Source organism: Falco naumanni, chromosome 1 (genome assembly GCF_017639655.2).
Source record: "Falco naumanni isolate bFalNau1 chromosome 1, bFalNau1.pat, whole genome shotgun sequence".
Classification (NCBI taxonomy): Eukaryota; Metazoa; Chordata; class Aves; order Falconiformes; family Falconidae; genus Falco; species Falco naumanni.
Window position 1 is genome coordinate 98,699,543 of NC_054054.1, and position 24,334 is coordinate 98,723,876.

The following is a 24,334-nucleotide window of genomic DNA, read 5'->3' on the forward strand; positions in this document are numbered from 1 at the left end:
GGCAACTATTTTTAACTCCTTTTAAATGAAAATTTTCTTATCGTTCAGCAGTTTTGTTCCCACTTCAAATGGCAAGAAGCCTTTAAAAGCATCTTGCTGTCTCTCTTCAACCTTCTACTGTTTGACGTTCTCCCTCATAGCTGACCTGTTTTCTGGTACTTCTGACTCGCCCCAGACTCCCTTTGGAGGAGAACGCCAGACTGATTTTTCTGTTTCTTTAGCGATGTTCATTCATCTTTGCTGCTGCCTGAGAACTAAAGCTTGAGACTGACTGCAAATTCCTGTTATTCTTTGATTGCTAGTGAGATGGGGTCAATGTGTCTCAAATTAATTGTCAGCTGTCAGTGCATCACAGTGCAGTCTGGAAGTCTGCTCCAGACAGACCCTGAGCAAGGCGGAGGGGAAGAGTTGTGTGTTAGGACCAGGGTGCATTTGTCTGAGCTCTCTATATAAAGCTTCACACAAGTAGTAATGCCCTCAAAATTCACAAAATCCCTTTCTTTTCTGTTGCACTGTCTGGTTGTTTGACATGTCCACGCTTCAAGATTTTCTGACGTTACTCCTGCATCCCTCTCGTTTCACAAGTCTGTGTTCCTGTTGGACGTTTCATAGTAGTAGTTCACTGCTGGCAGTGAAAGAAGGAATATTATTCTTTCCCTGACTTAAATGGGGACTTGACTGAAATAAGCGTGCTCTAAAGCACAGATGTTAAAGGGAGCAATGTTTGATAAATAACAGAATGATGAACATGGATGTTATTTCTTCAGATAATAATGTAACTAGCTAGCACCTCAGAGGTTTTGGCGGTTATTATTTATGAAATGTAAGCCATATGTTTGAAAAATACTCTTCCTTTACTGCTGTTCTGTTAAAGCTCCAGAATTTGCATCAGGAAGAGGTAATGTTTGGAGGCATTGGAAGCTAGTTCAGAAATCCACTTGGAATGGAGTCAGGCAGTTTTGTCTTAATATGCTGAGCAGCCCGAGTAGCTGTTTGTCTCCTGTCAAAACAGATGTTTGCTACATCTGATGGCAATTAAAATAGCCCAGAATGAAAATTCTCAAAAGAATTGAGAATCTAAGGACAAGAATCTAGTCCTGCGTACTGGGTCCTTGTCTCCATCCTGCAGTGGACAGTGCAGAGTTAGCTTGCCTTTGGGAACATCGAGCAGTCTGGACAGCAACAGAACAACACTAGTTGAACTGGTTATCAACAAAAATATGTCAAGTTGGGGATTTGGTCTCATCCAGGCTTGTGCTAAAAGTTTCATCTTCAAATGAATGGTTTATTTGCCATGCCAAGCTACGGCTGCTACGCTAGCTTAAAGGTGTAGAACTGCTTAGAAATTTACTGCTGTTTTGCATGAGTCCTTTAGACTTTTTTGGTGTGTGCTGCAAGTGTTTAAGCAGGAGCAAATTTCAGTGCTTTGAAGTTACTCTTTCCTGGGGTGCTAACTAATTATTTTTATGATACGCTTTGATAAATTAGTGAAATTCCTCCAGTTAAGATTGGACCAGGAGCAGTTGCCACTTTTGTGCCCAGCTGCATGTTCCCTATTTATTACTCTCCCTGCTTGGCAAGGCCCATAAGGTGCCCCAGCTACCCCGTAGGGTACTTTCTGTTTAGCCCTGCTTGAGGCTCTGGGTAATGACAGTGTCAAGTGTCTTGAAGCGCAGATCATGGGCACAGCCTGTAGATTTTTTGCTTTTATGTAGGAAATCACTAGTTTGAAATTCAGTATCAGAAAGAATATTCTCTTTCAAGGGATAAGGTGGTAACATTGACAAGGTGTAGGTGGTTGGGGTCGCAGAGATGTTATGGTGGAGCGGGAGGAGCTGCTGTGCTGCGGTGAGGCTGCGTCCCAGCGCACTTGCTGGGGCTGGGGGTGATGACCGAGATCGCAGCGTGTCGGTGCGCTCGAGGCTCGTTTGGCTCGGTGGGATCGCTGGTGCACAGGGGAGCAGCAGTCCGGCCGTGCAGACCTGCCCAACGCCAGCGTGTGTTCGCCTGGCGCCGCACCCGTGCTCACATGGAGCATAACTCTGATACGGATATTTCCAAACCTGGCGTGGGGTCAGACTAGAGCCTGATGCTTGGGAAGTGCAAGCTGGGGCACCTGCTGGAGTGAAAGGGCCGAACTGATGCTCTCTCTTTTCTTTTCAGGGTTTGATGCATTCCAGTGGGCCTGTTGGCCGCCATCGCCAGCTGATACTGGTTCTGGAGGGGGAACTGTACCTCATTCCTTTTGCTCTCCTGAAGGGCAGTTCCTCCAACGAGTACCTCTATGAGCGCTTCAGCCTCATTGCAGTGCCGTCCATCCAGTCACTGAATCCCAGCTCCAAGGTCTGACATTGCCTTATAAAACCTCTCTCTCACAGAACCTCTCCTGCGGGGTGCGGGTTCTTACACCCGCTAGAAAAGCGGCGGCTCTGCCCTGCTATGCCAGACACAAGAACAGAAACAGATATGTAGCCCCCCTGCCGAGGCACTCCCAGTTCTGATGAGCACGTTAAGCACCACAGCTGTGAAGTAGATTCTGATGTAGTTCCTGAAGCACAAAATCACAGCCCCAGGTGTGCCAGGAAGGACAAGGGGAATGGATCATTTGGATGTCCTCATGTGAGGGGTAGCATGTCCTAGGGTGTGGAACTAGGTGGCAGACTGCAGAAATGTCGGAGTTGGTGATCTATATTGAGCTTCCTTGCCAAGCTGTCTGTCCTATCACGTTTCTGGTATGTTCATCTACATTTTAGCTTTCCGTGTGGAGAAGGCTGCTGATATCTCATGACACTGAAGCTAAAGGCAAAGCAAATGCCACAGGCAAATCATGCAGAAGTGTCTTCATGCTGAAGTTTGGCATCAGCGTTTCTAAGCCCCAGGGAGAATGCCCTAAGTCACATCTGCTTTTGCTGAGCAGTGTGCTGCTGTGTGGCTTGGCTTGCGCTGGGTTAAACAGTCACTGAAACAGCGAAAGAGTCTGAACCTTCTCAGTGTTACCGCTGTGGGAATTAGGCTTTTCTGTTCAGTACCAGGCCCCAGTAATCAGGTGCGTGCAGCACCATGCTGCCGGCAGTGATGATGCTGATCCTTGAAATACAGCTGCAAGAAACCACTCAGTGAGTGATTACAAGTAGTCTTCCCATAAAATGGAGAGCTGGAATCTTCTTTATGCTTCTAGCTCTGCTGCAGCCCTCAAAAGGAGCTGGGCCAAGTCTGTTGCTTTCTGGTTTTACCTATCTGTTCATCCCAGATGTGGGGATAGAAATCCTGACTGGACTCAAGCAGAAGTGTTCCTTGGAATAGTCAGGTGGAAGAAACTAAAGAAATGCAGATAGCTTTTTTTTTTTTTTTTTTAATTATGACAACCAGGCTTCTGGTTAGAGCCAGAGTCAGGGTGTTTTATTACCAGCACTATAACAAACATGTCTTTGATCACCATTTTCTCTTTCTCTTTGTAGTCCCATGCAAGGAAGAATACCCCTGCTTACTCCAGTTCTACCTCAATGGCAGCTGTCATAGGAAATCCCAAGCTCCCTTCAGCAGTTATGGACAGGTGGCTCTGGGGACCTATGCCCTCTGCAGAAGAGGAAGCATATATGGTATCTGAGTTACTTGGCTGCCAGCCCTTAGTTGGCAGCGCAGCAACAAAAGAGAGGGTCATGAGTGCCCTCACTCAGGCAGAATGTGTCCATTTTGCAACCCATGTCTCCTGGAAACTGGCTGCTTTGGTCCTGACACCCAATACTGACAGCAATCCAGCCAGCAGCAAGAGTTCTTTTGGGAACCCTTACACAATCCCAGAATCCCTTCGGATGCAGGATGATGCCAGTGATGTGGAGAGCATCTCAGACTGCCCTCCTCTTCAGGAGTTTCTGCTTACAGCAGCTGATGTCCTGGATCTGCGGCTTCCTGTCAAATTAGTGGTTCTTGGCTCTTACCAAGAATCCAACAGCAAAGTCACTGCTGATGGAGTTATTGGCTTGACAAGAGCATTCCTGGCTGCTGGGGCTCAGTGTGTCCTGGTGTCACTCTGGCCTGTTCCTGTGGCTGCCTCCAAAATGTTTGTGCATGCCTTCTATTCCTCCCTCTTAAATGGGATGAAAGCCAGTGCAGCCCTTGGAGAAGCGATGAAAACTGTACAGAACAGCAAGCAGTTCTCCCATCCATCCAACTGGGCAGGTAGGAAGAATCTGCTTTTTGGCAAACGAGGAGGGGTTTCTAGGCAGTGCTCTAATGCCAGGTTGGTTGAGTTAAGCAAGGAGCAGTGCTAGCAGGTAGTTGGGAGCAGCATGTGCCCTGTGCTCTCCCAGAATTCAGCCCGCATGCTTCAGACCCTGTTACTCAGCTGAGTGTGGCTGAATATCAGCATCATGGAACGCATCAGCATTTCATTGTGTATAGTAAATGTGTTATGAATTTGATATCATTTAAAGCAATTGCAAGGTGGTGAAGTGTGTTTCATCACAATGGTTTCGTGACTGGAAAGAAAAAACATGCAATACAATAGCTCCTTCCCTGTGTTTGTAACCTGTAGGTCACATTTCCTGTGTACTTGGAATGGAGTTAGTTGGAGCAAATATTCAGAACCTTCTCACTGAGTATTTAGGGGAATTCTTAACAAAGAGCCAAGAGTAGGACTTCTGGAAGTTGCAGCAGCAATCAGTAGCTATGATTTCTGTGACATAAACCTTGTAGGGCTTTCTCCTTTGATCCTTTCAGGAGAAAGTTTTCCCTTGCTTCCACTGGAAATTTCTCAGCAGTGTGAGCTCCTGATGGAGGGCTGGGGCTCGCTCCCTCTCAATTAGATGAGTGAGCTGAGATTCAGAAAGGCAAAGTCTTGGAGTTCAACGGTGCCGTTACAGGGATATGTACAAACAACCTGCTTTTTTTTTTTTCCCTGGCACAAGTCCTGGTTTTTGAAAACTGCAGGCATTCCCCAAATGGCTTTTTTTCTTTTTTGCACAGGCAGCAGTACCATGGTTTTTAGATCAGGAAGGTGCTGTGAGTATGGTTCTGATGTAAACTCTGTGTAGCTGGAGGAGTGCGAAACTCACCAGAGCTTGTTAATGTGAACACTTGGAGTTAGTCTGACAGAGCGGTCTCAGGCATGCAGAGTCCAGCGTTAGAACGTGATTCAGACAATACCAGGTGGATGCTGAGTTTAGGTTACAGTCCACAGTTCAGTTTGTATTTTATTTTCCTTCCAAGATTTTTCTGTCTCAAAAGGCAAGGGCATTAAAATAAAATAAAAAAAAAGTCACTGCTTCCTAGGCAAAACAGAATGCGCATGGCCATGGGTGTGTGGCATCACCACCAAGCAGAGGCTTCCAGCTGCTCAAGCTGCCTTAGTACTGCGCCTTCCGTAGTATGTTACACACAATCCCTGACTTCCATCTTTGATTCTTGACGGTGAGTCTCGGATGGAGAACCAGGGCGAGGATGGGCAGCCGCATACCTCTCTGCAGTGTTGGAGAAGGGGCAGGCAGGGCTCCTTGGGCTGCCATCTGGAGAATCTAGTATTTAGATGGTGCATAAGCCAAGACAGGTTTCTCACTGAGACAGGGAAAGCTCTCTGTTTTGAGTTCTGTTTCTGCGAGCATCTATTGATTTCCACTGCTGTAAAGGAGACCTGGCACATGCTAGGACAAGTTTAGCTGCAATACAGTGTTTTTTCCACTTGCTTGAACAGGAAAATACTATTGATTTAATAGAGGAAGACAGTAAGAAGCATCTAGAAGCTTTCTGGAAGTTCAGTCTATGGGACTGGGCAGGGAGTGGGCAGCTGCTCTGGGAAAAGACTCACTCTGCAGGGTGCAGTAAACCATCATTCCGTTAGTCTGAGAGGGGAGAGGATATTGCTGCTGTTTTGAACATTTTCCATAATAGAAGGAGATTGACTGTCGCTTATTCTGAAACCTGCAGGCTTCATGCTTATTGGGAGCGATATGAAGCTGAACAGCCCCTCTTCACTAGTAGGACAGGCCCTGACTGAGATTCTGCAGCACCCTGAAAGGGCACGAGATGCTCTGCGTGTCCTGCTACATCTGGTAAGATCAAGGAAACGCTACCACACCCAGCAGGTACCCGGAGGGCCATTGTAACTGTGAGATAATGTTACCTGTGGGTGTGCATCTGTAAGTGATGAATGGGAAGAGAAACACTCTGATGTGTTATATCCTATATAATAAGAATATGTACTTATTATATATAATAAGTATACACATTATTATATATAATTATATATAGTGTATTGTATATATTTATGTATATTTTTATATATATATATATTACATAATATATACTTTCAACCCTTCTCCCTTACCTCACCATACCATGTGAAAACTGTGGGTCAGTATAAGAAGACTGTTGGGACACCTGATGAAGTGTCCAGAGCAAAAAGAGGCAAGAAGAAGTGAAGTCTTTCATTGTATTGTGCAAAATCCTGCAAATATAAAATATATATATTTAAAAAAAAAAAATACATGTATATAAACGTACCAGATGCAAAACCATCTGGTTTGCATGTGCTGTTGAATTGGGTCTCTGCTTTAAAACGGAGATAATCGTTGGGGTTCATTGTCCCTACAAGAAAACAGCCAGGAACATCGCAGTGATGGAAATGCAGAGCACAGTGACTGCTGTCTCTGCATACGTGGAAGGTAAGAGGCGCTGTGGTCCCTGTACGTGCCAGTAGCCTGTTGTGGGGAGCCACAGGACTGATGCCAAACTGCCAGGTGACTAGAATAATCTCCTGATTTAATACTTTTCTTTCCTGTGTGTTTTCTGTGGTCCCACAGGAACATGGAGCATCCATAGCATCAGGAAAACCTGTGAATATTGCTAGTCATCCCAGTTGCTGGGTTTTGTGGACACACATCTTGTTACTTCTCATGTAGCTGCAAACTATTGCCTGGTAATAAGCAGTGTACATGGGAGACTGGAACCTGAACCTGAGTCATATTTTGGGGAGAAAGGCAGCTGCCTTTCTTATAGGCTTATAGGAAACTGTCACAAACAAAGTGGCACTTAGTTTCCTGTGGTATTGCTTTCCCCAGCATCTCAGAGCATACTGGCACTCGTTGCAGTGATTTTGCAGCTGTGAGTGCCGAATTACTAGAGCCTCTGTTTCCAAGGACGCTAACATCCTTCTGTGTGAGACAGGCCAGATTCAGCGCTGGGTTTGCTGTCGCTCAACCTGCCGTTCCTGTCTCTTCACTGTGTAAAAAGAGGCAGTCAGTAAAAATCTCTTCTAAAATGAGCTAACGTTATTATTTTCCCTAAAGGTGGAAAAATCATTGCAGCGCATCCAGAATGGGCAGCACAACTCCATGTATACCTCCCAACAAAGCGTGGAGAATAAAGTTGGTGGCATTCCAGGCTGGCAGGCACTACTTACTGCAGTAGGATTTCGGCTGGACCCTCCAGCCAGTGGCCTCCCGGCAGCGGTGTTCTTCCCAACCTCCGACCCCGGGGACCGGCTGCAGCAGTGCAGCACCACCATACAGTCCCTCCTAGGTAAGGGGCAGCTCAGCCACTGGCTCTGTCCAAGCAGGCATCTGCCTTTCCCTGCCCTTCTTTGATGCAAGCCTGTAAACTGGTGATGTTTTACATCAATGAAATACAAGTATTTAACAGGGTAGAAGTTGTAAAAGTAAATATTTACTGAAAATCTTGTCATAGAGGGGAATCACTTACTACTGGGTCTAATACCTGAGCAGCTTGATGTGACTGTTCCTTTCTCCCAGCTCTCAGCCAGCGAAGGTATAATTACCTGAAATTACCTGCAAAGCGGCAAAACCTTTTGCTTTCTGGGAGTTGCTGCTGCTTCCAGAACTGTTCAGTGCTGTGGGGGAGAGGTTTTAGGAATGAGGCAAGTTTGTATTCTGTTCAGGTTGTTGCCTTTCTAGCAGTCAAGAAACAGATACTGAACAATCCATGTTTCTGCTGCTGTTTTTCAGGTTTGCCTAACCCTGCACTTCAGGCACTTTGTAAGCTTATCACAGCTTCAGAAACAGGAGAACAGCTTATCAACAGGGTGAGTTGGGAGGTTTTCCTCCAGTACCAGTTTCCAAATGGTTCTTCCCAGGTCAGTAAATTCAGAAGTGTGCAGAATGATTTATGCCCTGGTTTATCAACCCAGAGCTTGCTAGGAAGCTTTAGGGTTGAAATTCTAAAGCTTGCCTCTTTGTGTAAATGAAAGTGTGTGTCCAGAAGAGAAAAATGCAGGTATGGTACTGGGCTGCATGGCCTTGGGTCTCCCTGTTCAGTGACAGAAGTGAGAACACAATGCCTGCTGCAGTGAGGGGGAAGCAAAGTACGGGAAATGGGTGGCAGAACCACTAATTGCTTTTCGCCATCCTACGTAGGGCCCATGTTGGCTGGTCTTTGTCCGCTGTGATTACCAAAGTCCCAGGGTATAGCTGACTTTGGACAATGCAAGGTCTCTCAGAAAACTTGCTGAGCCTGTGCTTTTCCTGGTGTGCGTGCTCATAGCTCTGCTGAAAGGATTCACGGTCTTTAAGAGGAAGGCTATGGCTATGGGACTCCTCCCTGCTCGCCCCAATCTCCTTCACGTTCCTCTCCCTCCCTAGTCTTTCTAGCATGCCTGGCCTAACCTAAGCTTTCTCTGTGCCATCAGCCCAGCTGCCTTTCCATTACCTGCTTCTTACTGTCCTGATAAACTGAGGTTTATCTTGGTCATTTGCCTGCTTTAGTAAATGAACATGCTGCACGTAGTGAATGGGCATATTGCTCACTTTCTTCTCCCCTTTCCCCATGCAAAGGTGTTCTAGGGAAGTACCGTGGTGGGTAGCTGGGATTATCTCTGCATAGCTTCAGTGGGCTCCCCTGTGTTCTGTCATGTAGAGTCTCTGCACAAAATGCAAAATAAGAGCCCCACCTTTGCTGTTACCCACTAAGAAGCCTGCTTTGTCAATCCACTAGGCCGAGTATGCTCCAAGGAAAGGGTTTCTTGTGATGATCTACAGTAGCACATGAGATATCTCTAATGGCTTGTCCTTTATGGCGTTTTGCTTTCTTGCCTTGGCTCTTCTCAGGGCCTGAGACTCCTGTGGTTGAATAGCAGGATTATTTTTTCCCTCGTTGCCACCAGAGGGAGGCCTGGGGATGAAGGGCCTGGGGATGAGCACAAGACAGCGTGGGATAGATGGGAATGTGTTTACAGGGTCTATGAGATTACTTTGCAGTTGTCTTCTTGTCTCAGACAGTTAAATCACCCAAAGAAGAATATTCAGATGGCTGTACACAACTGACAGAAGATGCACTCGCCATTTCCTCAGCTGCCCCTTGCAATAAATATTGTCAGGGATTTTGCATTGGTTTTGCATATGTTCCTCTATAGCCCACACCCCAGAATTCCCTTTTGCACAAGAGTCTATCCAGTTACAAGTTAGGGGTTTTCAGCTTAGCTCGCCCTTCCTCTGTGGTTACTTGCTTTTTTCCCCTCCTTCCTCTCAGCAGGTCAGTTGGTGAGCAGCTACAGCTCTGCCTGTCCCAAAGCAGAGAAGACTTTGTTCAAAACTGAAGTGTAAAGACTGACAGTTCAGTCAGCGGGTGTTGCCAGCTGTTTTTTCCATATGAGTGGTAGGCATCGTAAGGGAGCAGGTGCTCTTGGCACTTGGCTTCAGTGAAGCTGTGAGGCAGGGAGCCTGATCTTTTGCTCCAGATAGCAAGTGCTGATTTTCAGTGCAAACCAGAAAGCAGGAACCACAAAAGAGAGAACATCAGTACTACCACATGTGCAAGGAAAAGTTAGGGATTGCTGACTGCATTACGTGCTGATAATGCATCCCAGAGAAGACAAGAGAAGGGCTTGTTTTATTCTCAGCCTTCTGAGGGAACGTGGGTTGGCCTGAGTATCTGCCCGCCGAGTGTCTGAGTTGATTGTAATGAGCCGGGCACTCCCAGATTCCAGCCGCCTGTTCCCACGCTGTGGGACTCCTGGTTCACAGCTCAGGCCGTGCCCATTGCTCCCTTCTTTCTCTGGATTGAGCACCGTTGCAGTCAGGATGCTGGTTTGCATGTGGATGTGTCACTGCAGGGTTCCCGATCACAGGCATTTTGTAGCACAGAATAACCTGTGTTCTTTCTTTCTTTTCTCCTTCTCTTTTCCTTTCTTGTTATCTGCTGCCCGAAGGCTGTTAAAAATATGGTGGGAATGGTGAGTATTACATGCACTGGGGAATGACACTGCTGTGCAGGATAAAATGCCTTGGTCACTGCAGACCCATTTCCCTGTGCCGTGTAGTGTCTTCAACCCGCTTTCAGGCCTGAAATTTGCTCCGTAGTGCTACTGTGGAAAAAAGACTGTGTAAGCTTTTGTGGGTTGTGAGAGATGGGTGGTCCTGAGGTTAGCTGGGCCCTGATTAATGGCTTTCCATCCTTCCTGCCCTGGCTATGTTTTTGAATATGTTTTTGAACATGGGATCCTGGCACCTTAATTTGTGTCAGATCTTCATAAACACATTTTTTCTCTACTTTGCTACTCCCGTCCCTTGGGCACAGTTGAGAAACTTCTTTCCTGGAGGCCACGGAGGTATTAGGAAAGTCTTCTGTGGTTTCATATGACTTGTTCTGCCCAGTTAAATGCTGAGAATGAGTTTCTTGGGATTTGCATAGGGCGTACGGCTCAGTCACGGAATGGGCTTTAGTATATTTCTGTGAGCAGCCCCAAAGTATCTCTTTCCTTTTCTGTCACTTCACAGATGTTCCTGCTGTGCTTCCTTCTTGCTCAGTTTCCACTGGCCCACACCCCCAACCCTCACCCCTGTTCTGTCCTTACCTTTTGCTGCTGCTCAGGTTTGTCCACTGCTGCTGTCCCTGGACTGTCCCTCTGCCCAGACCTTTTCATCTCACTGTTCTGTTCCGGAGCAGCAGATGAATAAACGGGTGTACTGGGAAAGTTTGCAGTGAGTTTCCTTAGCTGTGACTGTTGGGAAAGCAGTGATGTGATTTGTAAGGAATGGCTAATGTTTGTGTTGTTATCTTCAGCTGCATCAAGTCCTGGTTCAACTTCAGGCAGGCGAGAAGGAGCAAGATTTCTCCTCAGCACCAATCCAGGTTTCCATCAGTGTCCAACTCTGGAGGCTGCCTGGCTGCCATGAGTTTCTGGCAGCTCTAGGTAGGAAAACACTTCCTTCCCTTGTCTTTCTAAAACTATTACTAGTGTCTTGAAGTAGTGACGAGACTCACAGCTTTAGATTTGTTTGTCTGGGTACTCTTTGGTCTTTGCATCTCTGGATGTGACCCCTGACAGCTCAGTACATCTCTGCCAGCTCACACGCACGGAGCTCTGGCTCGCTTGGAAGCCCGTGCGAAGGTGCCTTTTTGTCTCATCCACCAAAACACCTCCTCAGTCAGCAGAACATGGATTTCAGGGTTGATAGCAGCTTGGTACTGTTTTTATTTCAGGATCCTGTTCCCCTCTTGTTTGTAATACATACTTTTGAGTTTACTTCTGGCCTTCTACCTGAAGTTGACCAGTCATTCCTTTGAGAGGGAGACCCGTAGGACATACCAGGGTGATAGTATGTACCAGGGTCTATATCCTGTGGAAAAGACAGATGAGAAATAAATACCAAACTAAATTTTATTCTAGCTTGGACCTTGCTTGAAATTAATTAAAAGGCATTGCAGGGAAGAGGCAACGCTGGAAAAAAACTCCAAACATTCAAGAAGACTGCTTGAGGAGCTGTTAAAAGCCAGGCATCTTCTCACACACAGTCATGCCTCCTGCAGCCCAGCCCTCATTTGCTGAATCCCAAGGTCTGTGCCCTTCTTCAGACCCATTTCTGTGAGAAACCTTTGAATTAATGATGAATGGTAGGGGCATGTGGGACACCGTTCCCTGAGATGTGGTTAGTATATCATTCCGTGACAATGCCAAGGAATTTGCAACTAAAAAACTACTGACTAGTGTGTTTTGTCTGTCAGTTTGGACAGGAGTGAGTTGTTTCTGTGTACGTGCTCACAGTCCAGCACTGTGAAGGTCCCGATACCTTCTGGAGAAGGCATGCTAAATAGTAATGAAAACAAACCAGCAGAACCGTACATTGTAGGTGAAGAGCCATCACTCCAGGACACCGCAGGATCTCATTTCTCTTTTTTCCATTTGTGTTGTAGATGGGGTCATGCTTGTTTAAGACATGGGATCTTTCTTTGAGGTGTCATTTTCTCTCCATATTCCACTACAGGTTTCGACCTTTGTGAAGTTGGCCAAGAGGAGGTGATTCTGAAAACTGGGAAACAAGCTAATAGGAGGACCATGCACTTTGCTCTGCAATCCTTGCTGGCACTTTTTGGTAAAGCTACTTACAGTACTTTCTGCTCCTGTATCATCTGATGATTTGATTAGAATGGCTTCTATTGAAATCTTGCACTCTTACCTTTTGCAGAGATCATACATACATCATCACACACGTGTCATACAGACCATACATCGTACAACAGGTGCAGCAAATGTTATTTTTATATGGGAAACAAACATTAAGACTTGGCTATGGCCAAAAGTGGGAATAGAGTCCAGCAACTGGAAGATGTGTAACTCTCTCTTGGTTTTGAGATATAAAATGATAGCAAATTGACAAGTTTCATCTACGATGTCTGGACTGAGGTTCCTGCCTGTGCATTTCCTGGGTTGCGTGCATTTTTTTTCTCACCTAAATAGCAGTTGGGGTTTTTGAAGTAGTATAGGGTCTGAGTGCATGTTTTGTAGCCTTTCCTCTTGATTCTGATAGAACATTACCTGGTTTTGTTTGATTTTACTGTGTATCTAGGGGCATGTTTGTACTTTTTTTTTTTTTCTTTTTTAGATTCTACAGAGCTGCCTAAGCGCCTTAGCCTGGACAGTTCCTCATCGCTAGAGTCACTGGCTTCTGCTCAGTCTATTTCCAACCCATTACCCCAGTATCAAAACCCTCCATTCTCTCCTACTTGTCCAGACAGCATTGCGTCAGATGCCATTTCTGTGTATAGCCTGAGCTCCATTGCTTCTTCCATGAGTTTTGTTTCCAAGCCAGAGAGCATGCCAGATGGTGTGGGGCACAGAGGACGCCAGGACTATGAGAGGCCCAAGAACATCTATCCACATAGGTCTGCAGTGCAGAGCCAGTTGTCACCACAGACCAGCACTGTAGCCAGCAAAGATGAGGAAGAGTATGAAGGTTTTTCTATAATAAGCAATGAGCCTTTGGCCAGTTACCAAGAAAATGTAAAACCAAGATTTTCCCCTGATCACAAACCCAAAACTGGTCAGGCTGGAGGCATTAAAGAGTCTGCCAGCTCCAAAGGGAGCATGAGTACCCCAAATTCTCCTGTTAAAATGACTCTTATTCCCAGTCCAAATTCACCTTTCCAAAAAGTTGGGAAGCTTGCAAGTTCTGATACTGGGGAATCTGACCAGTCTAGCACTGAGACGGACAGCACTGTCAAATCCCAGGAGGACAGTAATCCAAAGCTTGATCCGCAAGAGTTGGCCCAAAAAATTCTAGAGGAAACTCAGAGTCACCTCATTGCTGTTGAACGTCTTCAGAGAAGCAGCAGCCAAATAAACAAGAGCAACAGTTCAGACGATGGGGCTTCCACCCCGGCAGGTGTGTCTGCGTTCAGATCTTCCGAGACCAGTGCATTCAGTCGCCCAGTCAGCTCTAGTCAGAAGAATCAGTCTTCGCCTCTTGCAATGAAACCAAAGCCTCCAACAAGGAGTTCATCCCTTCAGAAAGTGAGTTCTGGCTATAATAGTCCTACGACATCGGAGATGTCAAACAAAGAAGGCACAGGCCAGTACAGCGGGCAACCATCTCCAAGTTGTGATTCACATGGGTCCTTAACTGAGCAGCCTCACTTTAAACTCAAGTACCCCAGCTCTCCCTACAGCGCTCATATTTCTAAATCACCCAGAAATATCTCCCCAAGCTCAGGGCATCAGTCTCCTGGTGGCAGCACTCCATCTCCTGCTCTTTCTTACTCCTCAGCTGGTTCTGCTCGCTCAAGTCCAGCTGATGCCCCAGACATAGACAAATTAAAAATGGCTGCCATTGATGAAAAAGTGCAAGCAATTCACAACCTAAAGATGTTCTGGCAGAGCACTCCCCATCACTCCACTGGCCCGATAAAGATACTCCGAGGAGCTCCTGGAACAATGACTTCTAAGAAAGATGTCCTCAGCTTGCTCAATTTATCTCCGCGGCACAGCAAAGAAGAAAGTGCAGATAAGCTGGAACTAAAGGACCTGTCTATTGAGCAGCACCTTGCTTCTCCACAAAAGAACCCTCCCAATGGACACAGGCGCCCTGAAACTACAAATGCAGTGACATCAACTCATTCTCCGCCCTCCAGTAGCACTCCAGGAACCGCACGCCCCTTGAGGCTGCCATCTGGGAACGGTTATAAATTTTTGTCACCGGGAAGATTTTTTCCTTCCTCCAAATGTTGAAATGTCTTGCGTACCAGCTGATGACTTACAGTCATGTTTAAGTATTTGCTTCTGCCCACTTGCCTTTATCAGTACAGAACCATTATCTGAGAAGCCGTAGTCGTACCCACAGTTGGCAACGCACAGGGATGTGACAGATTGGCCCTGTCTGTCACTGCGTAGGAACACGGGCCTTACACAGATGGGGTTTAGTTTCCATTTTCAGGACCTTGGCCAGACTCACTTGGTAACAGGTTCTACGTAGCGCTCAGTATTTGCAGCAACAGGTCCAATGAATCTAGTTGTCTGTTCATAAATACCAGCTTTTCAGCCACCTACTTGTATTTCTTAACCTAACGGGAGGTTTTCCAGCTGGCTTTTATACAGAAATCGTACATATCAGGGATTGGAGAGGGAGGTGAGAGCAGGCAGACTTTCACGTGTATACCACAAAGGAAGTATGCACAGGTTTCTGCCTGGAGAAGTACAAGCCATTTATTTGATTGCTTGCAAAGGCTGACAGAGAGGACGAGATGGCGTACCTCTAGATACCTCTGCCAAGTTAGCCAAACACAAGAAATCGCTGGCAGTAAAACTCCATAGCAGCATGATACTGGCAGTTCTCTTGCATCATTTAGAGGCTGGTGAAACAAAGACTAGAGGACAGAGGTGCCCCATTCTAAAACCTGCTTCTCGGGTAACTCTTTCCTGGAGGGAAACCTTTCAGGTGATATTTTGCTGGTTGGTCAGCTCAAAAAGCATGTTTGGGGCATAATGAGCAAGGGGAGCCTCAGCATGAGGTAGCAAGCGTGTGTCAGGCAGACAAGCTCTGGTTTTATTGAATGCTCTGATCTTTCTGGCACGCAGCATTGTGAAGGTGAAATTTTCGTCTTGGCAAGTGTTTGTGCAGCACAGGTGTCTTCTGTCTGCTAAGCATGCACAGGAGAGGGTTACAGACACTGAAGCTCAGAACGTTGTTTTACAGTTCCACAGCAGGCAGGAATGTGACATCAGTATATGTGATTTAGAAATCACCCGACCAAATAAACCCTTCACTGATCCTGCTAAATCATTCCACACAGCTCGTCGCGGGCAGGTCTGCAATACTTTTCCCTGCTGTGGAAGCAAGTTTCTTTTGGAGCGAGTATACCAGTCTAAGCAGATGTCAGTGCAGTCAGAGCACGTACATGAGGCAGCAAGCAGAGTGGCTGTATGCAGAACCTGTGTGCCCTCTGATCCGTGGAGAAAAGAGAACCAAGAGCACCCCAGGGGGGGATGTGTAAAGTAAGCTTTCCTAGGCTAGGTGGCGTTTAGGTGTTATGGATCAAGTGGAGGTTATTTCTTTTAAGCGGCTGTTGAATGCAGTGATGTAATCAGAATCAAAATGATAATTTACATGCACTGAAAACTGTGGGCGTGTGGTAGCATTAACTTGGCCACACTGCACACTTAGGTCCAAGCAAGGCCATGTGCTATGAAGTCGGAGCACTGGATCACCAAGGCTTTTGGTTTCTATTCTGCACTCCCAAAATTCGCTGAGCGACTGAAGGCTAATCACTTCACCTCTCTGTGCCTCGTCTTCCCTTTCTATCTAAATGGGGATAGTAATATTTACCTACCTACCTCACAGAGGTGTAGTGAGGCTTAATTAATTAGGCCCTGAGTTTTAGCTGGATCTTAAGTCAACTTCCAGTCTTGCAACTGACTACCTGAACGGTGAGTGCAGTCAGCTCTGTAAATGTATGAGGGGCACATTGCTGATGCAGGTAATTGTTGCACTTACCATGTCTGGATGCTCTTCTTGAAAATATGGATCTGATAATTTGTGATTTTCTTAGGGATCTTGGAGGAAAAGCATGATAGCAGGACAGAGGATTCAGTTCTGATACCGGGATATAAAATTACTTAGGCTCAGCTTACTCTTGGTGCATATATCAAGTGCTTGCTTTGAGTATATTCTAGAATCCACTGGTTTTGGGAGAATGTTTTCCTTTTTGCCATTGCAAGAACTTAAAACAAGTACTAAAGGCAAAGAATATAGGGCTGTGTTGTTACAGTCAACTCACAAGGGACGGATGATCACAACAGTTTCAGTGCAGAAACACAAAAAGAGTAGTGATTCATCTACTCGTATTAAGCAATGTAGCGAAAGAGTTGAGTAAATCTGCTCAACTCATATGATGCAAGTTATTTATACATTACATCTTTCTGTGATGGTTTGGTGCTAGATACCATCTTCTCCTCATTTGGCAGGAAAAATCGGAATAGTGGGCCAAAATGAGTCAGTACAGCGTCTACCCATCATGTAGATGGTGATACTGCTGACAGTGCAGCTTGCTGCGGTCACAAGACTGCTGAGAGACTTCATGTGACCTACTCTGTTTCTAACCAGCATAACTGTTTTAAAACGACATCCCAGGAACATCCAGGATGGAAGTGGGCAGCTTTTTGTTTATAGCAACAGCAAATACTCCCTGTAGTGCTGCATAACATGCCAGAAATAAGCCTCTTTACTTGTAGTGTACTTCCATAACTAAAGGATCTTTTAATCTGTAGAAATTTCATATTGCCGTTTTGGTACAACCCATTTTCATGCTGCCAGCAAGTTTCATACTGGCTTAAAGTTTTCAGAAAGAGCTAGATCGGGGCTGGGGCAAGGGGGGTGGGGGGGTGGGGGGGATTCTTCTGTTGTTTTTTTAAGGGGGGAGCATTAGAAACAGGGAAGGGTTCAGATGTAGAGGAAGTTCAGTATTTGGGAAATTGGTGTTGTATAAATATGGAAGGTGAGTGTCACTAGAACAAGTCCTTTGGGAAATGTGTTTCCATTGACTTGACACAGGGCACTTCCATTGGCTTAATGAAAGCCATGAAGATGCATGCTTACTCATGGCTGGGAGACACTTCACACACCTTGTGCCTCACTCCTCCACCCCCTGAATGAGAAACAACCCCTTTGTGAGGAAAAAAAAGAGTTTTATCAGGTTTGCCCAATATGTGGAGAAATTCAGGAAATGAAAATAACATGTTCTCCGTTTGATATTAGAATTCCTTCTGTGGAGTTTAAATGCATTTGTCGTTGTTGTATTTGTGCATGGTACAAGTGACAACACTGCTTAATACAGTGAGCAATAAGAACTAGGTATTATCCATTTTCACATTAAACCTGCCACATTCAACCATTCCCCAAGGCCATAGAATGTATTTTAGTTTGGTTTTGCCCAGTACGTTTTACTGTGTGGGATTACAGATTTATTTTTTTTTTATTGTCTTTAGCTTCAGCTAAATGGGAACAGTAAACAATCTCTCTGATCAAAATCCTGTTTAATTTGATTGTGTTGGTTAGCCTGTACTCTGGCCTGGTACTATTTTCCTTCTTTTTAATCGTACCATACTTAAACAAGGAAAAAGCATTGAAGGGGTGCTTCACCCACATATATCACTCTAGGCCATATTTCCTTTCATTAAGTCAGGCTCGTTCTGTGAACATCTCTTTCAAGTTGCAGAACAGATCCAGGTGCACAGAAATCTTTGTGAATCTGTTAAGAAACACTGGTAGTTTCAGGCGAGATGGTAATAATGGGTTTGAGCAGTTTCGGGTTTGTTGCATTGCCGTGCTGTCCAGAAAGGCTGCAAAATGTGTGTGGAAAACTTGGCCCCTTGGTTGCAGAACTCCTTCAAAAGAGCGTTGAAGATGGTAACTGAGAGAGGACTGTCAGCAAAGACTCTTCCAAGCAGCAGCCCTTTAGCACTTGCTCTCCTTGTATGCAGTGTTAGCCATGTTTGGCCTATACGGACTTTCTTTGTAAATTAAAACTCTGTTTCCAGACAGCATTAAACTTTTTATATTATGAAATTTACCATGTAAAAAGATTTTCATATTTTTATTGAAATTGCTAAGGCATTTGGCCTTCTTTCTTTGTGATTTCAGTGTCTATTAAAGCATGAGTTCTCTCAGTACTTCAGTCTCTTGGTCTAGGAGGGTGTTGGGAAGGAATGCGTTAGCACGCTGCTCTCTGTCCGGGCACGCACCTGGTTGCTAGACTGTTCCTCTAGCCTGCTCCGGAGAAGCAAAGAGGTCACGTATAAATCCGCATTCTCTGTCCAAGTGTGACTAACCTACAGCAGCTGTCCTCGGCGTCCCCTGTGGAAGTGAGGGGTCGTTGAGAACTTCCTCCTCTTTTGGTGGCGGAGTGGAGTGTTCCTTTAAAAATGATGATTGGAAATTGCTTTTCCTTTTTCTAGCAGGTGGTGGGAGTGTCAGCATGTGCTCGATGTCTGTCTTGTAGTCAGCAGCAAAAGGACATGCAGGGTTGGAAGGAGCTTCAGGGATCGCCCAGCCCCATCCCTCCACTGTGGAAGAACCGAGCGCCGCAGGTATGATCTATTTTCCCATACCGATGCCAGCTGGAACTTGCTGACTTAAATCTTCCTTCTTCCCCCATGTGAAAGGTGCCCTTGTGCTTAGGGAAAGTGTTGGTGACCAGATGAAACTAAGCAGAATTTGAGCTTTTTTATGGTCTTGGATGTGTCCGTTGACACCAGTCCCATCCCCGGTTGCGTAAGTGCAGCCTCTGGCCATGCTGACAGAAGACACAAACCAGGTCCTCAGTCATGGCGCAGCAGGCTCTTACTGGCCTACAGTCTCCAGCCTCCAGATCCTCGATCTGCTGAGAATGAGGTGATCTGAACCACGTAAATCACTGCAGTCTCCCTGGTGTGCATCTGAAGTAGCTGGTTCTGTGTGTGAAGGCGTGGATGGTGCAGCCCCCCAGCAAAGGTCTGACAGGTGGCTGCCGCGGCTTGGCCATGCCCTTACAGTTACCTGCAGCCTGGTGACACGTGCGGTGTGAATCGGCAGGCAGCCGGTGTGGGTGCCTTGGCTTCTGTCCTTGTTATTAAGGTACTGCCACTGTATCGCAAGGATGCAAGAAAGTCCTTTTCCTTTCAGAGAGATGCTTCTAGAACAGCAAGTGTGGGATTAAGTCAGTTCAGCACTGCAAAAATGAGGGGGATGTGTGTGTGTGTGTCTTAAAGCCTGACCTTGAACATTTGTGTATCAAATACTTAATAGGCAAATTTGTGTCAGGTACAGGCTGGAGCATTCTGTGAGTGTTGATATGCACGTTCAGACTGTGTGTTGATGTACACGACCAGTAGCATAAACCTGCGTGTGCCCTTTCCTGCAGCCCTGGTGATCTCAGCGCGCAGGCAGCCCTTGCTTCTTACTGAGAATGGTCGTGGACTTCTCTCCAATTCTCTTAAAACACTCCAGCTCTAGTTCTGTCATATTACTTTTCCCATACAGCCTTGCTTTCTCATTGTTTTTTTTATGTACTTTCCAAAGAGAAGAATTTAAATGTTTATCCCTGTCAGAAAAAAGTACCAGCCGCCTTCTATTACATGATGACATCATTTGCATGTGGGTTTATTGGTAAATGTCTGTGGCTGGTATTTCAGTGGACTCCCAAGTAAGCTGTTACACAGGGAACTGCAGCAGTTGCCACTTGTACAAACCAGAAGTGCGCAGGGGAATTGCGTTCTCCTTAGGTCTCTCCCGTATCCTTCTCTGAGAAGCCCTTGGAGAGGGATGTTGGTTTTCCAGTGGCTGGCAGCAGTCCTGGGAAGTATCCATCACAAGCATCTCTGCTCTTGCATAGTCCTCAGACTTCCTGTTCTTTGGGGCTGAGAGTGAGCTGGTGAAGGAACACATGCCTTGCTGCTCCCACACGTGACCAAAATATGCAGGTATACCTAAAAAGATACTATGAGGTGTAAGCGGAAAACAGCCAACTCTTGGGGTTAGGCATGTGGGCACCCATTCTGCAAAGGAGCTGGCAGCCTTGGACGTGTCAGAGCTGGGGTATACTGACCTCCTCTGCCGTTCTTAAATCACACAGCAATACAACCCGTCTGCTAAAGTGCACAACTGTGATCTTTTAGCATAAAAGAGAGGGTATTCAAATACTAAAAAACACATTCCCATTTTCAGTTCATTATATGGAAAAGTTTGCCGTGGTTACAAATCCCTCTTCTCTCACAGGAGGAGGAACTTGAAGGAAGGGAGTAGTTTGTCTCAGAACCAGTGACACCTCTGGCACTGGTGGCACAGTGCTGCGGCTTCTGCCTTCTTACCCCACTGGCTGGCTGCTGCTGATGTCCTGCTGCCAGCGGTGGGAAGGTGTGGGAGCAAGAGCAAAGCCCGTGCTACAGCACAGTGCTGGAGACCAGGAGAGGGTCAAAGGAACCTCAGAGGCAGGCATGGTCCCAAGGTGCCTTAGACATCACACGCAGACCTAGAGCAGTCTCCTAATGACTCTACACAAAGTTAGGGATAGCACGGAGCTGCCCAGGGACGTGGTGGGACAGAGCATGGCCCTCTATGCCTCCAGCATATCCCCTTGCAGAGTTCCTGAAATGGTGGCCTCGTGTTTTAAGGCCACCATGCCACTTCATGTGCATGCAAACCTGTGTTCAAGCAGCAAGATGTCTCAGCAGGCTGAGCCTCTGACAAAAGCCAGGAGCCACTGATGTGCAGCCACACGGGCAGCGTTAGCTCCCCACGCAGAGCAAGGCTAGGCTGGAGGACTCCCGTGAGGAAACCTCACTGGGGTAGCTTCCCTTCCACAAGTGGAGACCATGGTGGAACTGTATGGGCTGGTCTGAATTGGTTTGTCTGTACATGGGCTCTGGACTCAGCAGGATGCAGCTACTCTGATGAGACTATCGTGTGTGGTATAATCTAGATATAAACAAAGGGAGTAAGGGTTTTGGGGAGAGCACACATTGCAGCTGGCTGAGTAAACAAAAGACAAATGTTGTCCATATGGGGAAGGAGCAGCAGCAGGGGACTGTACTCGGCCAGGATTTTGAAAAACTAAGTAAAGGAAAATAGTGAATGCTTGAGAACTTTGGGAAGCAGACACTTAAAGCCCCACCACTGTGCCCTGGCACAGCCCTTTGTAATTTCTTTGCCTTGTAGACTAAGCCAGTGCAGGCATAAGTGTGAGCAGCCGTTTCCATAGCATCAGTCTTTCACGTTGCAAGAGACTTGAATGAAAATATGTTTTCTAAGGCAGAGCCTATTGAGGATTTTCTTTAAAGCCGTTTATCTGTGGGAGCGTTGTTTGGCAGCATTTATTTTTCCTATCTGTGAATTGCTGCTCTCCTTTAGTGGAGTTGATATGTAAATGTATTAGTTTTAGCTACTGTCAAATGGGGCGTGGGGAAGACTGCTTCTCAAGGGAACGGGTAGGCAAGAGTGAGCCTGGAAGTGGGGTCTGTAGCCACTTCTGGGGACGAGGATGCAATTCAAAAGCACGGGAGCACAGGCATTGTGTGGAGACTGACACCCAAACAGGAGACCACAATTCAACAAGCTGCAAAAACTGTTTTAGCCAGTTTTAGACACCAAGAGTTACTGCACAGAATTAAAATGCAGTAGCTACTCAAAAATTGTGCAGGTAAGCTTCCTATGGGTTGACAGCTGACACAAACATCTATTTAAAACGACACCTTTCTCTTGTCAGCAATAGGGTGGCATTATTCACAGTGAAGATCTCTGCAAGTGTAAATGCTGTGAACTGTTCCACAGCCAGACATATTCCCATTTTTTGAGGAGGAATCACCATCTTTCTGCAGTGCCAAACTGCAGAGTTTTACCCTCGCCTTTGTCAGATCTTGACACATTGTGGGGTTTTTTTCTTTCCAGTTTACCGTGTCTTACACTCTTATGAACATTTCAGAGTAAAGCAGAAGTGGCTAATCTGCATAGCTGTGAAGAAAAATCTGGAAAAAACAAAAACTGACACTCAGAAACTAGAAAGCAAATAAATGTATTTACAGTACATTATTTTCAGTAAATCCTATAGTTGTATGTATGATTTTTTGAGCACCCCAAAATGGAAATGTCATTACCCGGCTGCTTTGTTCTTGGAGCATCATTTTGCCACCGGAGAAACTTTAATCACCATAGAAAAACAATAAAGCCAAATACAACATCCAGAAGCAACCTGGGAGAAGTTGACACGTGTTGTCCTTCCTGCGCCCTGTGTGGAAGAGCCAGGTATATCCCAGTGGTTTATCATCAGCTTTGAGCATTAACAGGGCTGGGTCCTCATCCCAGGGATAAGGTCACTGCAGGATACGGTCTTGGATTCTCTTAGTTCTGCTGTGCTTGAGCTCTGAACAGCCAAGTTGGAACCAATTGTTATAATTCCTTCCTCATTCCAGGTCTCTAAGGTGCACCTTCATTTTCAGTTTTTTGCTGTGGCTGCATGTCTCCACAGTACATGAGAGACTCCTACGTAAAGATTTATTGCTACTAGAGAAATCCTTATTTGGACTCGAGGAAACTCAGCATATTTTCCTTTTTGGATTAAATGCCTAGAGTAAAAGTTTAGTTAGTTTGCTCTGCCCTGCCCCCCCTCCCCCCATTTCTCTTGCCCCCGCTCTATTGTTTGATTGTTGTGTTAATAGAAATGTGTTGGATGAGAAGGGAGTCGACGCTTTTTCACTGTACAGTGAAAGCATGTCCCACCCCTCTGCCTCTCAGTGAGGTACCTCAGTAAAACTCATCTCCTGCCACACACACTTCTAAATTGAGTGGCGTCCACTGCCTGGTGTGGAGGGACTGGGCACCAGCACCCCCCTGAGATATGAAGGCAGTTTCTCTCCTCAAGGACTCGAGTTTCAGGTTCTTTACAGGCTCAAGGAACTTCACTGGGTATTCTGCCCTTGAGGCTATTTCAGCCAGCTTTGAGTGCCTCTGAGCCTTATAAGCTTCTTTCGTTTTTTCACTTTTGATGAAAGTTGATGGTCTCATATCACCAGCAGGTCTGTGGGACCAGAGGGTGCAGGTGGGTCTGAGCCCAGCAACGGCTGAGTCTCGTCTTACGAATGTCAGCGTGTCGCTTAACTTCTGGTGGTGGTGTTACCTCTGAGTGTGATACAGGATAAAATAAATTATCTCACAAGAGGGCAGCATTGGACGCAGCGATCGCGGGTCCTTGTGTTACAGCCTTTACATCAGTGAGAGCGTCTCTCCCTTTGTGGCGGCATTAGCAACCCTGTGTCTGATTTACCGTGTTTCCATTTGTGCGGCAAAAGGGGGGCAGCCCCGAGGTAAGGCCACAGCAATCCACCAGGAAAGGACTCTGCCTGCAACACACCGCGGAAGGACATTCTAGCTTCCCCCCTCCCAAAAAAAATTTTAAAAAAAAGAAAAAAAGCAAAAAGCACCGCGCGGTCCGGCGGCGTGTCCAGCAGAGGTGCCCGGGCCGGCTGCGCAGGCGGGGGCGTGGACAGGCCCCCCGGGACCCCGGCTGCGGGAGGAATGACATCGATACACAGCCCGGGTTGCCCCCCGCGGCCGGGCCGTTCCCCCGGGCCGGGAGCTGCCTCCGGCCGCCGCGCACCTGCGGGAAGCGCCCGCGCGGCCCCGCTCCCTGCCCGGCCTTGGGCAGGCGGCGGCGAGCCGGGCCGGGCCGTGCGCGCCGGCCGCCCCGCGGGTGCGGCTCGCCACGGTCGGTAGGCGGGACCCAAGCGGGGCTCTGATTACCGGCTGCGGTTTTTCCCGGGGCCGCCAGAGGCCAAGAGCAGGAGGGATGCTGCCCGGTAAGCCGCTGCAGCCCGGACACCGGCAGCCGGCAATGCCCCAGTCCGGGCGATCGGGGGCGGCTGCTCCCGGCCAGGACCCTCCGACCGGCCCCGCCTCACGGCGCCGCGGGGCCCCGACCCTGCCTCACGGCGGGGAGCGCCCGCCGGTGACGTCACCGCGACAGCACGCGAGACGCGGGCGGCGCCGGGAGCGAGCCAGCCTGGCAGCGCACTCCGATTGGCTGCCTACGGGTGAGGTGGGGCGCTCGCGGGAGCTGCGCGCCCTCGGATTGGTGACGGCCGGCGCAC

The 24,334-nt window shown here is 47.0% G+C and overlaps 1 protein-coding gene and 1 long non-coding RNA gene across 3 annotated transcripts in view; one reads left to right on the plus strand and one right to left on the minus strand.

The window, feature by feature from the left end:
- The window catches only part of TTC28 (tetratricopeptide repeat domain 28), a 129,426-nt gene extending 111,038 nt beyond the window's left edge, over positions 1-18,388 (plus strand). For both annotated transcript variants that reach the window (XM_040611617.1, XM_040611627.1), the window contains 9 exons: positions 2,164-2,343; positions 3,459-4,179; positions 5,923-6,047; positions 7,284-7,515; positions 7,959-8,035; positions 10,157-10,180; positions 11,011-11,140; positions 12,213-12,320; positions 12,831-18,388. In XM_040611617.1, the coding sequence (XP_040467551.1) occupies positions 2,164-2,343; positions 3,459-4,179; positions 5,923-6,047; positions 7,284-7,515; positions 7,959-8,035; positions 10,157-10,180; positions 11,011-11,140; positions 12,213-12,320; positions 12,831-14,452 (3,219 nt within the window). In that variant the 3' untranslated portion in view covers positions 14,453-18,388. The remainder of the gene's footprint in view (positions 1-2,163; positions 2,344-3,458; positions 4,180-5,922; positions 6,048-7,283; positions 7,516-7,958; positions 8,036-10,156; positions 10,181-11,010; positions 11,141-12,212; positions 12,321-12,830) is intronic.
- Positions 17,695-24,142, minus strand: LOC121096080. The gene is made up of 2 exons (XR_005830342.1): positions 23,988-24,142; positions 17,695-22,216 (listed from the first exon to the last, which is right to left on the minus strand). It is a non-coding gene; the product is annotated as an uncharacterized LOC121096080 (long non-coding RNA).
- Between the last annotated feature and the right edge of the window lie 192 nt (positions 24,143-24,334).